Genomic DNA, 15,455 nt, shown 5'->3' on the forward strand with positions numbered 1-15,455 from the left:
CTGGTTTACTTCCAAGTTTGTGAGTACCAGAGAGGAAATATTTTGCCTGACTTGAAATATAGCTCCTTAGTCACCCATGAGTTTCTTTGACAGGATGATGATGTTCTGAAAATGAAGTGCTTTATATCAATGCCCCTGGAATGTCCACATGCCCTTCTTTCCTTCAAGGCCCTAAGAGTAAAGATGGTATTTTGGCTGCCTCAGTTCCCTTAGCCGCTTGACTAAGGGGTATGTAATCTGAGGCTGGGGTCTTGTAATGTGGATACTGAGAAGGCAGGGAAGGTGGTCAGAGCATGAAAATGAAAACTCCACTTACTAAAACCAGTTACACATGACTAGTAAGGTGTTTTTGTGTGTGTGTGTTTGTCAAGTTCTCTTTACATTCCCAGACTTAGTTCAGTTGCATCAATAATTACATCATCTGAAGAAGCTGGGATGTGAAGCCCTGGCTGAAAGCTGACAGAAATCACTGCACCCGCCTGATGAGCTGCACTGCAGACACCGGACCTAATTCTCAGAGCTACCTGCAGGTGGTAACACAGCTAAGTAGTTGAACATTGCAACTCTTGTTTCTACACATACATCGGTGGTAGGCACCACTGTGTCCACTGTGATGTAATCCTAACAGGTGAAGGACAGAAGTTACTCTGGAGACTTCTCACATACATATTCTGCTCCGCTTTTATTTTAACTTAATGTTTTGCCAAACTTCTGGGGACCATTCAACAAAAGCCTTCTGCTTTCTGACTTGGAGTTCTTTCTTGCCTGAATGTGTGGCTGGTTTATCGAAATGCATACTGCTCGTTTTAATTGCTACTTGCAATGGCTTTCATGCCAACTGAACATCAAGGGACACATCAGAATCACTTGAGGAATACAATAAATCAGCCAGTTTTTTGTGGTTTCAGCTTGTTCTGTTCACCATTTTGGTTACACCACTGCTGAGACAGGCAGATTGAACAGTGGGCAGCAAAAAAGCTGAATGGGGACTTCATAAACTGGGAGAGGACTAGGTTGAGTTTTTGCAATGTAACCGTTTCTCTGGCTGGTAGCCACTTTTACCAAACCTTCCAAAATCTATTTATTTCAAGAGTACACACAGTCCTTTCTTTAACCTGTTTATCATACAGTAAGCTTCATATATACATTCAGTACAGAGAGAGAAGCTCCAGGTGAAATTTCTATTCAGCGTAGAACATTGCTGTTACCAGCAGCCTAAACGTGAAAGCTTTTCAGTTCAAAGTTACAGAGCTCACTCATGTTGGCAGGGGTCTGCGGGATCCTACAGGTGTGACAGGACCTCGAGGTGACACCACCATTCAGGCAACAGGACAGTACTTTTTTTCTACCTATAGGTATCAAAATTCCATGGATCCCCAAATCCACCTGTTATGTCTTGGCAAAAGTGCCACGAGGATACCGAGCAGATGTCATATCTTGTTTTTACTTTCCATGGGAATCACCAACATTTACAGGTTTTGTCTTGCTCTTAATACTCTCTGGAAAGTAAACTGGTGGAAAAGCAAGAGAACTGAGCAGGAAGAAAACTCTAAATTCTGACTACATTCAATAGATGTTGCAGTCTGTACAATCTTCTGCTCTGGCTCTAATTTCAAATTGAAATGGTGCACCTGGAAACTAATGTCACAGTACATGCTGATCGTGCTAAATCATTATCTGCAAAGAACTGAACTCGTGTGACCCTCCTGCCTTTAGGGATTTGCCTTGTGTAACAGCCTTAACACTTGGCTTTGCTTCCCAGAGTGATTTCATAACATCCTGGCCCTGGAATTGCTGAATTGCTGCTTGGTTGTACTATCAAGTACATCTCTCTCTCTCTCCTCTCAAGCAGAACACAAGGCACTTACTGGGCTCCATGGCAGATGGTTACCAGGACTGGCTCCACTGCATTTGAAGCTGACACCATTTCACTTCTTTAGTGCAGTCTGGTATCTTCAGCTGGACTTTTGTTCTTTGAAAAGATAGGGAGTAACATGAGTGATCTGGCCATCTCTTATCACAGAGACTGCTGGAAACAGTTCTTGTCAGCTGGGAACGCCCAGGAACAAAGATGCCACAGATAGATACACCCAATTTATAGAGGAACGAAATGTCCTTCACACCTCTCTCCCTTCCTATTGGAACTCTCCAGTGCCAGCTACCTTACCTGCCTACACGAACAGAATACCATGGGACCAAGAGGCTTATTTCATAATTACTTGATGCTTCAATTTCAGATCTGCCTCAACATATATAAGCTCTGCCAAAAACTAGTGTGTCCATTTCAGAAAATGACTAAAATCGAGTAAATTGTTCAAGACTAATGAAGCATAACAAACATTTATATGATTGCAGAAGGGATTAGCTTGGCAAACTTTGTAGCTCAACCACTTAAGAGCCTGAAGAAAATTAGCAGTAGTCAGCACGCTACCTTTATAGTCTGACTCTGAAATGCCTCAGGAACAACCTGGGAGAAAAGGCAACAAGAATATCCCAGTCACGCGTACATCACATCATCCCCTGCACTACTTTTAATCCAATAACAACAACAAAAAGTACTTTGGTACCTTGATGAACCAGTACTCCTATTTCCCTACCAAAAAAACTAGGAAGTCTGAAGGAGGGAATTTGTCTTCCCAGAAGCCTTGCCTTTCCAGACCCATCAACCAGCACTTGTAAGAACCTAAGATAGACTTGTCCTTCTTGACCACCTGAACTTCACAAAGCCTTTCCTTGTAGTTGCCTGTATGTATAAACAATTATGATTTTGAAACCTTAATTCTACTATACAACCTCCACTGTCCAAAGGAAGCTAGGAAAATTTCAGAAGTTTCACAGTGCATTAATGACTGGATGAAGTATTGGGGATGTTAATATAACAGCCACGCCTACTTCAGGTGACATGAAATTTTCTTTCATTAAGTTTTCAGCAGTGCATTGTAGAACTGGAGACATTTGTTCTTTGCTCACACATCACCATCCCATTCTGGTAGCGGGGGTTGCTGCAAAGCAGTTGTGATGGAGTTCTCCAGAAATCCCATAGATCTTGAAGGCTCAATATCCATGGGTGAGGGGCATTCAGGCCTCTGGGGCCACCTTGCCTCTGCACTAGCTCCAGATCTCTGAGGCACTTCATATAATTCCGCTACGGCTGTTGGAAAAGCAGATTTCTCCTTAACATTTGTTTCCATTGGTGTTTTAAAATTGTTTTCTGGTGCCATGTAAACATCACTGTGGGACTCTCTAACAGGCAGGACTACGTTTCCAGGTGGAAGAGCAAGCTGTTGATCCTCTAAAGGGAAATGCTGTCCCAGAGCTACTGCCTCTGGCATGTCATGCATCAGTACAGGTTTAACTCTTCTTTGATGTTTACCGCTAGTGAAATTCATACTGCAGTTTGAGTGAAGTGATCTGTCTTCTGAGTAACCACAGTAAGCATCTAAAAACTAAAATAAAATGACTCCAAGTGAGTGAGACGAGTTCTGTAGTATCTGGGTCATTTCCTACCAAAGGAATCACTGAGATATCAGGGTAAAGGTTTCCTGCAGACTTCCAGCGCACAGTACCGTCTGCCACAGAGGCCAGCAAAACGGAGGAACAATACATGAAAAGGCCTCATTAAAAATGTTGTTTGTTTTAAAAGGTACTACAGAAAAAATATATGGAATACGTTTTCCAATATAGAAAGGCAACTCAACAATATCGTTTGTAATCAACCATAAATAGGTAAGTAAAAATAACAGTGAAATACATTTGGATACTAACTCTTGTATTTTAAAGCACTGATGAAATACTTGGTTCTACTTTAATGGCCTAATGGTTCAAAATCAGAATTCTGTGCAGTGGGGTAAAAAAGCCGAACAGCCTTTGCCACCCACCCTCACCATCCCACCAGAACTGCACCTTGGTGTGAAAGGAAGCATGTCTCCATCTTCTCTTCATGCTGCTGCTAAGGACACTGAATGCTTCTCTAATACATCTCCTCCTCCTTGGACCAGCCATAGTTGAGATTGAGTTTATTCATCAGGGTTGGTTTTTTTTGACCTTAATTTTTAAAAATACAATGTTTATACAACTGACTAGCATAAAAATACATCTTTGTCTGAAATCACTTTTCTTTGTAAGGATTACTTTGTTTTAAATAAAGAACATTTAAATGTTAATCTATAATGAACTACCAAAGACAAAAACATATCTGAAATTCACATCACTCTTCCTTTAGGGTGTCCTCACTCTTAAGCGAGTTCTGATCTAAGAAAAGTTTAATTTACTCACAAGCAGAAGACCATCTGAAATGATGAATTTGCAAAAAGCTTCTATTATAAAATTTTTAAGATCTCCAACTACAAATTAAGAACATGAATGAACGAACCTCTCACATTCAGCTGTAAATGAATGCAAAACACCTGAAAAAAACTCAAGACACAACATTGCCCATGAAATATGTTTTTATATATATGACTATCAAATAGTGCGTTCTAAGAAGCATTTTATGAAATAAATCCAATTCCATCTCAATCATCGCAGCACAGAATTTACTCATATTTTTTCTGCACCTTTCCTTGGGACCTTTGGGACTCCAAGTTTAATTCTTTGTTGCCATTTCTAGTACAATGAAAGCTACTTTGCTTCTCTGCCACCATCCAAATTTGGGGCTGTATTGCACACAATGGTGGGAGCCTTTCACTAGAACAATAGGGGCACCAGCACTTTAGCTCCTAAGGCTCAAAAATCCCTACAGGACAGTGTACCAGGCTTCCTCCAAGAGCTGAGGAATCATGTACTTTCTGAATTAAGTATCTTAATACCCTGCTACAATTTTAATATCCCGCTACGATTTCATGACTATGTATTAACAGGAAAACATTCTGAATTTCAGCAAAACCTTCAATTGACAGCAACATTATCTCTAAACGCAGAGGCAAGGAGAGAGTGCAGGCCCAAACTATAAAAGTTTCATTGTAATCACTTATTCAACATGGTTTGATTCCTCTGTACTGAAGCTCCAATAAGCAGAAATTTTTATACTGGTATCTAAGCCTTCACTGAACTTTGCTGCATTTCTGCTTAAAATAAACTTCTAAATTCTCAGCAATGCTGTACCATAAACCTCACTGTAGAGTCAAACAGCCCTGAAAGACATCAGAGTTACCATCAGAAGGTCACTCCCCTTTCCTAAAGTCTACTGTTGCCCTCTGCAATATCTACTATTTAAAAAGTAACAAAGTATGTGAAACAAACGAAGCCTAGAACTTGCTACATTACAGTAGCCGAGCAAAAGTTTTATTGTGGTGCTATTCTTACTTGCTAAAATGCATTTCAGCAAAAACCTGACAATGAGGGGTTCTACATTCTATGCAAAAAAAAAAGGACAAAACCTGTTTTGTCCTTGTGTCCTTTTTGCAAGATCTAAGGTCTGCCCGCTCCAGTAACACAATGCAGGAAACTCAGTCTCACTGCAAGAAATGCTGGAGATAACCCCCGAGTTTCACCTGTGTTATTTTCTAACACACAAATTTCCAAGGGAGGTGAAAACTTGAGTCATCACTTCATTGTCTGAATCTAAGTCTGTCTCCAGTCTTTTCTATGCCATTGCACCCTTTGGATCTCAATTCTAAAGACCTTGTAGAATAGATTCTAGTTATAAGACACAGAAGTACTTGCATTGTAATATAAGCTAAGTCTTCAGTTTTGGTACAATACCAGGAATTCTTGCCAGTGAGACCTTGGAAAAGTTACCTAAAGCAGACTGAATTCAACCCAGTAGTTTCAAGTATTTAAGCATCTCCAAGATGAAGCCTTCACCTTTTGATCACTTTTTATCACCCATGGTCTGAAAATACAAGTCAGTACTGATGGACACACATTTTTAACTGTGCAACTCCCCTTAGAAGCCAAGGCAGCATCTGTCCTTATGTCACATTCATTACTATAGCAACAGCACATATATTGCTATGGCAAGAGAATGTAGTTGTATGCATGGAAGACATCTCATCCTAACTATGCTGTTGAACACTGGAACTGAATCTTAACTGGAGATAACTGGGGAAAACCCTAGAAAGTGACACTAAATTTAGGTAGATCTTTTCTTGCTTCCATACTGGGGTAGGGGAGAACAAAAATACATCACCTCATTGCCTAAGTGTGTTTTATGTTTTGCCATCTCTTACCTTTGCCTTGCTGTGTGCAACTTTCACTAACATGAAAAGTACCAAACCCTTCTGTAGCCTGAGATACCTGTAATTCAAGCAGTTTTGGACATTTTAAGCTATGATAGAGTAGCACAATCATGAAAGACATCTGTCTCACACGGAGTCACACCTACAACTTTTAGTCATTTAGTAGATGCTGAAAGATTACTTATTTCTAGCCATTAATAGCTGGAAAAAGCTTTTCAACAAACTTGGGCACATGACATGGCATGTAAAGCACTGGGAACTGGTAGTGATGTCATTTTGGAAGGCATGTTTCATTCATGAACTTAGGAAGCAGACGCCACTTCCCCTTCATGGTGCAGGTCTTCCATCTCAGTGACAAGCATGACCATCTAACACAAGTGCAGTCCAAAGAACACAGCAAGTTTCTATTGAAGCATTGAAATCAAAGAAACACCCATAAAAAACACCACAGAAGCATTCAAGCAAGTTAGACTTTTAGGGATTGCTTAATACTGAAGGAGTTTCTGATTTTCATATTCAACCCCTTGATTTCATTTTGGAGGAAGAACTTTATTTGCATGAATGAACATGTCTATCCAGTATACTGACATGCCAAAGTTAGTTTAAAACAGATAACCCTTTACAACACAAAAGAACCTGTCCTGTCACAAATACAGTTCTCATTAATAAACCAAACTCAAGTCTTGTCAAAAAAAATTAGTATTTAGCAGGCTGAAGTAGTAAACTAAATCAAGAGTTGCCAAAAAAAGGGGGGCAATATGCTCAGTACTTGCTCCTACCCTCTCCCTCCTAATTCATTAAAAGCTACCTTGGTTTGACCCAAATGGTGCAGCTATATGGTTTTAAGCTCCACTATAAGGACTTGCAAATTACTAACCTGTTAGTCTAACTGATCATTCTCTAAAGCATCTGTGCCTCTACTGCGTAGAGTCCTGTGTAGGACCCTTTCAAGACCACCTTCAACTTCTTGCTCTTATTCAAACTTAATAGAATGTGCATCAGATGCAGTCAGTTTGGTTTTAATAGTCTCCTGACTAGAGTCAGTGAAGTACGTTTACAATTAACCAGCTCATCTGGAAGTATATACTTGCAAGTACTAGGAAGCTTGCTGGATTAAGCTGCGAACAACCATTTCTTTTCACTCCTCTTTGAAGAAACAGACCAAGGAATACAGAATGCCATGTAACTTCATGGCTTCTTATAAAAGCCTCTTCTAAAAGCCTCTCTCACTTAGTACCAACCACCTACCACTGCTAGTACAGCACAATGAACAGGGCTTACATGTTTTAGAGCTTAGTTCCACCTGTACAATTTTGCAAACATTGCTAAGTAGAAACATTAAGTTAAACCTAATTTCAAGTCAGTACTGCCTCTACTTTCCCACTTCCAACACATTACTGCATGTTCTGCAGCGCCACTGCAGAGCATTGTCAATTGTAAATTTAAGTCAGCAGCTCATACTTGAATTCCAAAGCAGCGCGCTCATGCTTACAACAGCAGTTTTGGTTCCCAGTGTTAACAGACAAGTCAGTGACACAACTCATTCTTAACACTTTTATTCTTACAGTTCTAGGTTTGAACTGTACATGCAGAGTTGCATAAGTCACAATAGAGATTTACAGTGGATTCTATTCTATGGTAGAGTGCAATCCAGAATCCTTGAACAGTATAAAAAACAACTTTAAACATCAAGACCTTGTTAGGAGCAAAAGGGTTAAAGCTTCCCCAAGTATTTCAGCTCTCATAGATACCTAGTTACTAGGTACTGTATGTTAGACATATTCAGAGTTGAAGAGCTGTATTAACACTAAACGAACTTTAACATCCAGATGTCATACCATCTTTGTTACTTCCCCCAATTTCTGGCAATTAAGAATAAGTCAAAAAACCCTGCCACCTGCAACCAGCTAATACAGACAAAAATAACTACTCCTTACTTGCCTGTCTAGGGTTGTACAGTGTTAAAGAAAAATATTCCCTCAATGGCATTTGTATCTCACATCAGCTGAAAAAGCAATGTAACAAAAATAAAGGTATAACATCTTTGAAAATAAATATAAAGAGGGAATGCAGACAAAGTGTCAAAGATTTTTTTTTTGGCAGGTAACATTCATAATATACAAAATATAACTTATTCATATTAGCCAAGGAAACATTCATGAGTTCCTGTAAACTGTTTTAATCCACCTCCTCCATGCGTGATGTGTCATCATCTCCTTCAAGAGGTGGCATCTCCTCAGTAACTGCTGGACTAGCTTCCTCTGCAGCAGTATCATCTTCATCAATGCCTATGCAAGAAAACAGGGACCATTAGTGCTAATGGAACTCTAACTTTTGCCTACTTCATACTTCAGCTGGCCTGAGGTTCTTAATCCCATTTTCCAGTCTGTCCCAGAGAAAACTTACCCAGGCCAAGTTTGATCATTCTATAAATGCGGTTGGCATGTGTCTGAGGATCTTCTAAACTGAAGCCAGAGGACAGGAGTGCTGTTTCATACAGCAAGATGACAAGATCCTTTACAGACTTGTCATTCTTGTCAGCCTCTGCCTTCTGCCTCAGTGTTTCAATGATGGAATGATCAGGGTTGATCTCCAGGTGTTTCTTTGCTGCCATGTATCCCATTGTGGAGTTGTCTCTTAATGCCTGCGCTTTCATAATCCTCTCCATATTGGCAGTCCAGCCGTATGTACTTGTTACAATGCAGCACGGAGAAGTTACCAAACGGTTGGACACAACAACCTAGGAAAACAAACAAAGCCGGAATTTTTAATTTAACATTTCAACACTTCCATTGAATCAGAACCCTACTGACAGAACTAAGGTGCAAGTACTAATTACCTTTTCTACTTTCTTCTCAAGGATATCTTTCATTATCTTGCAAAGGTTTTCGAACTTGGCTTTTTTCTCCTCCTGTTTCTTTTTCTCTTCTTCATCTTCTGGAAGCTCCAAACCCTCTTTTGTTACAGAAACCAGGGTCTTGCCTTCAAATTCCTTCAGCTGCTGCACACAGTATTCATCAATAGGCTCAATCATGTAGATGACTTCCAGGCCATGTTTGCGAAGACGCTCCACAAAGGCAGAGTTAGCCACCTGATCTTTTGTTTCACCTGCAAGAAGCATGAACTGTTTGAGCCTCTGTGTTTTAACATGGCAACTTGTTTTCTGCAAGAGCCTATGCAACACTTTCAACAATGCTCCATGGCCATTACCAGGAAAGTATGGGGACGTAAGACAGAAGTTTACGGCAATCTACTGAAAGATCTTGGCCTGAGAAGACTCAAGTCTTTCCAGCTAACATCAAAGCTTGTAATAGTTCTTTGGTTTGAAGGAACATTTGCCATTCCTGGAATGCCAAGCCATGTACTCCTAGCCAGATTTATTAGCCTGAGTCCAAACACAAAGCTATCTTGAAAGCACACAAAGGACTTCTAAATCATTCATGGAAGCATTGACCCTGAACTTTTTGCGTTTTAGAACTTCAGTAATGCTTGAAGAGCAGCTATTCTATTGCAGCTCATTTAAGCTGCATAGCTCCTGAAGAGAGCAGTTAACATGGCAGCAGTAAGCCCAAGTTTGAGAACAGCAAGTATCCTAAGCCACCCTGCAATGCAAGCTTCCTGACATACAAGAAGTTAAACTGAAGAAAGCATTACCTCTAGGCTAGCTCTGCTGTCCTCATGGATGAGGACATAGGACGAACCGGAACTGCAGCTCCATTTTACATGGCTTTAACACTGCATGCAGCATTTATTCATTTCAAAAGCTCTATAGTACTCAAGGGATTTGATAGGAACTTACATGATCAGTTTTACCCTCTAAGGATACATGTCAACATTTCTCCGTCATGACTACTATTAGGACTTGTTGACAAGGCAACTAATGATCAGAAAACAGTGCAATTTCAATACAACTCTAAGTTGTTTTTATATTGGAAAATGTACCAATACCATTAATTTTACATGAAAAAACTTTGGTTTTCTTCATAGAGATCATTACCATGGTTATTTACCACATTCTTATCACAAAAAATAACCCTATGTGTGTACAGAGGCTTGTCACACATGCAATTGTCTCCAACTCACCAGTGATGTAGTAGACGTGTTTCTGGTTTTCCTTCATCCTAGTGCAGTAGTCCTTCAGAGAAACCATTTCATCACCAGATGCAGAGGTGTAATACCTCAGCAACTCAGACAGCTTCTTGCGGTTCTGGGAGTCTTCATGTATACCAAGCTACAAAAATGTAAGAAAACAAATCAACATGCTATTCCCTGAAATAAATACTAAGCTGCATGAGGACTTTGTAGCAAGCTTTTACAGTTGGTATTAAGCAGAAAAGCCACAAACCTTGATGTTCTTGGAGAACTGCTCATAGAACTTCTTGTAATTCTCCTTGTCTTCAGCCAACTCCGTGAAGAGTTCCAGGCACTTCTTCACCAAATTCTTCCGAATAACTTTCAGGATCTTGCTTTGCTGGAGCATTTCACGAGAAATATTCAGGGGTAAATCCTCAGAATCTACCACACCTCTCATGAAATCTGGAAAGAGAGGGAAAGAATTAGCTTTGCAAATCTTAAAAGAAATTCATTTCGTAACCACCACTTCAGTGGCTTTGAATTACCAGTTGGCATCTCAGTGCTTTCTTGAACTGATCAGATACCTCCTGATCAACTCATTTTAGAATTGTCTTTCCCTCACCCCACCCCCATTTTTTTCAGTATTAAGAGAAACTTCAAAATTACTAAGTAAATCTAGTTTTTTAGGAAATGTTTTTCTCAACAATACTCACTCAGGTATTCAGGGATGAGCTCCTCGCAGTTGTCCATGATGAAAACTCTGCGTACATACAGCTTGATGTTATTTTTCTTCTTCCTGTTTTCAAAGAGATCAAAAGGCGCACGTCGTGGGACAAACAGCAGAGCTCTGAATTCCAACTGACCTTCCACAGAGAAGTGCTGCAAGAAAACAAGACAATCTTATTGCAATTTGCATGGCTCTCACTTAAGCAACCCTTAAAAAGCTCTTTAAGCACAGAAGCAAATTAAGTGGTATTTCAAAAAAAGTCAGTGCAGTAAGACAGACACTAATCAGGAATGTAAGTATTCTCCAGAACAGCATCCAAGTTCTGTTCCACTGCTACCTGACAAGCAGCCTGCTTCAGAGGACCTCTTCAGCTCTCATTTGCATAGTGAGCTCCAGTGAAAGATGTGCTTACAGCACCTCCAACCACTGGCACACAAAGAGGCTAGTTCCAATTCACTTGCCAATACCTTTTAACTGTTAACAATGTTGAGAACTACACTACAAACCCTCTGAACTTTTGAGTTTGTATTTGAGACCTACTTTTAATTTTTGCAATTAGATTTGTTAATTAAGCTCTACATACAGAGAAGGCACCTGCAATTCTATCTGCAATAAGCTGAGGTGTGGATCTGGTAATTATAAACAATCTTAGAACTGGCCTGAACAGTTGTACCTCAAGAATCACCCTCACACTGTCCAAGCGTTCTGAATAGTATCACCCTAAATGGTAAACAATTTACCACAAGGCAATAGAATTTATTTAGGTTCAAGGAGGATTGTGCCTGCAGGAAGACAAACAAGAACCTACCTTGACAGCCAAATGGTCTTCCCAGTCATTAGTCAGACTCTTGTAGAATTCACCATATTCCTCATTGGTAATGTCATCTGGGTTCCTGGTCCAAATGGGCTTGGTCTTGTTGAGCTCTTCCTCATCAATGTACTTCTCCTTGATCTTCTTTTTCTTCTTCTTATCTCCATCCTTCTTTTCCTCTTCCTCATCAGAGCCAACATCCTCTATCTCTGGCTTGTCTTCTGTCTTCTCCTCCTTTTCTTCTTTTTCCTCTTCCTTTTCTTCAGCCTCATCGTCACTCACTTCCTTATCACGCTCTTTCTCCACCTACAAAGGGTATCATTAGTTGGGTTTAGAGACCTTGAAGTTTTATCCTGAACAGTTTTAAGATTTATGCTTTAAGTTTTTGTCCTACATTCAGATTTTTTTGTCCTACATCCCATTTTTACTAGTGCTGAGACAGAGGTGACAGTTTGGTTCACATCTTTTTGTGGTGTTTTATACTATTAACTTAAAATGGATTCCCACTGAGAATACATCAAGATGCAGTTAATGTCTGAATTGTGTGGGAACTGTGGTACTACTAGCTTGATAGAACTTTTTTACTTCATCTTAGAAAATCTGTTAACAACAATACCTGATAAAGGGCTACATCCACACAGCCATCTGCAACAAGTAGTAAAACAAATCTGGTATACAAACTGTATGTTTGTGTTTGTAAAAATATTTTCATTTCAATGTGGTTATACTTAAGTAAAATTCCAAGTAGGGTACATACAAAGAGCCTGATAGGATAGCCAATGAACTGAGAATGCTTCTTCACAATTTCCTTGATTCGCCGTTCTTCCAGGTATTCAGTTTGGTCTTCTTTAAGATGCAGGATAACTTTTGTTCCACGGCCCAAAGGTTCACCTAGAATGTAATTTACAGGTGTTATTTGTGCAGGAGTAGACTAGGCTTTGACAAACTCTTAAAATTATTTGCTGTTTAGAAACATACTCATCACTCCTTTCCTTACCACTTGCAAAAATACACCGTGTACAGAAATGGGCTTACAGATACTTCCAACTTACTGTGCCCAGCATTATTTTTAAAAAAACTGAAGAACATTTAATTGATTATTCTGTTCCTACAGAATTATTTCTCTGCACAAGCTTAGAACACTTAAATCTTTATTATGATGCACTATTTACTGTAGAGAATTTCCTTCCACATGCAATTACTCAACCTGAACTGATCTGACACACAGGTGATGAGGGCAGCACTACCCATATCACTGCTCTCACTTTTCCCCAATGCACAGAGTAGGGTAGGCATCTGAGTGATTTGACGACTCATCTTCAGAAAGTGCGCAGGCACATTCAACACTCACCATTATCAAGTCTGACAGTGAAAGATCCCCCAGCTGATGACTCCCAAGCATACTGCTCATCATCATTGTGCTTGGTGATCACAGTCACTTTCTCTGCAACAAGGTAGGCGGAGTAGAAGCCAACACCAAACTGGCCAATCATGGATATGTCAGCGCCTGCCTGCAGTGCTTCCATGAAAGCCTTGGTACCAGACTTAGCAATAGTACCAAGGTTGTTGACCAGGTCAGCTTTGGTCATCCCTATGCCTGTATCCACAATGGTCAGAGTACGATCATGTTTGTTTGGAATCAGGTTAATTTTCAGGTCTTTTCCAGAATCCAGCTTGCTTGGGTCAGTCAAGCTCTCGTATCTGATCTTGTCCAGAGCCTGTAAAAAGAGAGGCAAGCTTTAACATTGCCCTCCTATTTCTATAAGTTTCAGTAGTTCTACTGACACAAGCCAGCCTAAGAGCTCAAGTACTTACATCTGAGGAATTGGAGATCAGCTCCCTCAAGAAGATTTCCTTGTTGGAGTAAAAAGTGTTGATGATCAAAGACATCAACTGAGCAATCTCAGCCTGGAAGGCAAAGGTCTCCACCTCCTCCTCCATTGGTTGGTCTTGAGTTTGCACAGCTTCAGGCATCTGTAAGCAGAGATCAAGTTGAAATTCCATTCTGAACAGCTCTAGCTTGCTGTATATACCCCTCCCCCTTAAAGGCAGTGACAATGGCATTTGGGATTCAAGTTATTCACTGCATGGTGCCAAATACAGGACAGCAGGGACACAAAAAACTCCACATCCGATTCCCTAGCAGTAACAACTCCTGAATTCTGGAAGAACGACGAAACTAGATGCAAATACTTCAACTGGACTTGCTTTATATTTAGTATGATTTGCATTTACTACTTCTGCACCCTTACATTCGCGAATCACAGACCAAGTTAAGTATGGACTACAAAATAGAAAAATACAACTGAAAACATGGCCCAACGTTTGAGAGGCTAATTGGGCTATTCTGGAGTCAACGAGTGACAATAATTTCCGTTTGTACCACTGCCTTTTTCTCCCGTCCAACTTCTGTTTCCGAAACTAGTATCTTCAGCTGCATACACGATCCTCAGAACTTACTGAACGCGAACTAAAATACCACACAGCCCGACTGAACTTGTTCCTGTCCTACGGAGAGGTATGTTCTCCGAACTTGTCCAGCCGCCTGCTGCCTAAAAGATCCTCTGCATTAATCAGGACTGAGGAAAACCAGATAAAATTCAAAATGAGGAAAACCTCTTCAACCGATTTTGATCACTGCTGAATGAACGGAGACTAACTACAAGGTCCCAATCTTCAGCTACACGGCTAGCTAACTGATGAATAACTAGACGCCTCGCCCAACCACCGCCGAGTCCAACCGGCTCCTTTCCGCGACTCGGGGCAGGGCCAGCCTGCGGCGCCCCCTGCAGGCTCCCGATGGAAGCGGGAAAGATTCTAGAAACTGCCAGAGCCTTCCTCCACCGCCCCCCCTTCTCCCTCCACCCACTCCCCGTCAGCGGCGGCCCCGCGCAGCCTCCCCGATGCCGGCCGAGCCCTTCCCAGCGGCCGCCCCGCGCTGCCCTCCCGGCGGGAACCTCCATCTTAGAACCACCTCGAGCCCCGCCAGCCGAGCTCTCCCTTAATTCATTTAAATGCCCCAACACCCCCACAACGCCCTCACACACCTCTACTTATTCCCCTCCCCCCCAACAACTCCTGCAAGCTGCTCCTCCCTCCTCCGCCACGATCCCCTCAACGACCATGCCCCCAGTACTGTCCACCATTTTCTCCTTCCTCCTCAGGAACCCATGAGACAAAAATCGTTAAATGATAGTAATTAATTAAACGCTTTTTATAACCGCCACCACCCTTCCCAGCCATGTGGAGACCGCCTGGGGCTCAGCTAAGCGGCGGCGATAGCGCCCTGCACCACACGGCCTCCGCCACCGCCCCGCTCCCCTCGCGGCAGCCCCATCCTGAGGCGCGGCCGTTGGGGCTGCGCCCCCCGAGCGCCGTCACCTCACGGTACAGCCTCAGCCGCTCACCTTGGCAGCTAGGGGGAGGATTAAATGGCTCTGCTGTTCTCCTCAGTGAAACGGCCAACCCGACGCGCTCTGCCCGCACCGCTGCGCCTCCACTTAGTGCGCGCCCCCGGCCGCCCGCCCGCCTTTTATACAGCCGGCGCCGCCTCCTTCCAGAACCATCGGGAACCTTCACTGGCGGCCGCGGGGGAGGGGGCGCCGGCGAGGGGAGGGGGGAGGAGGCGTGGGCGGAGCCTCCCGCCCGCTGGGGGCGGGGCCGA

At 41.9% G+C, this 15,455-nt stretch overlaps 1 protein-coding gene across 1 annotated transcript; it reads right to left on the reverse strand.

Annotated features, from left to right (window-relative positions):
- Positions 1 to 7,719: 7,719 nt before the first annotated feature.
- On the reverse strand, positions 7,720 to 15,357 carry HSP90AA1 (heat shock protein 90 alpha family class A member 1). Its single transcript, XM_048069885.2, has 11 exons — positions 15,199 to 15,357; positions 13,607 to 13,765; positions 13,143 to 13,509; positions 12,549 to 12,682; positions 11,789 to 12,097; positions 10,967 to 11,132; positions 10,525 to 10,715; positions 10,263 to 10,410; positions 9,019 to 9,287; positions 8,586 to 8,919; positions 7,720 to 8,467 (listed from the first exon to the last, which is right to left on the reverse strand). Exons 2-11 carry the CDS (start codon positions 13,763 to 13,765, stop codon positions 8,358 to 8,360), a joined length of 2,187 nt encoding a protein of 728 aa, XP_047925842.1. The 5' UTR covers positions 15,199 to 15,357; the 3' UTR covers positions 7,720 to 8,357.
- Positions 15,358 to 15,455: the final 98 nt, after the last annotated feature.

Source organism: Anser cygnoides, chromosome 5 (genome assembly GCF_040182565.1).
Source record: "Anser cygnoides isolate HZ-2024a breed goose chromosome 5, Taihu_goose_T2T_genome, whole genome shotgun sequence".
Taxonomy (NCBI): domain Eukaryota; kingdom Metazoa; phylum Chordata; class Aves; order Anseriformes; family Anatidae; genus Anser; species Anser cygnoides.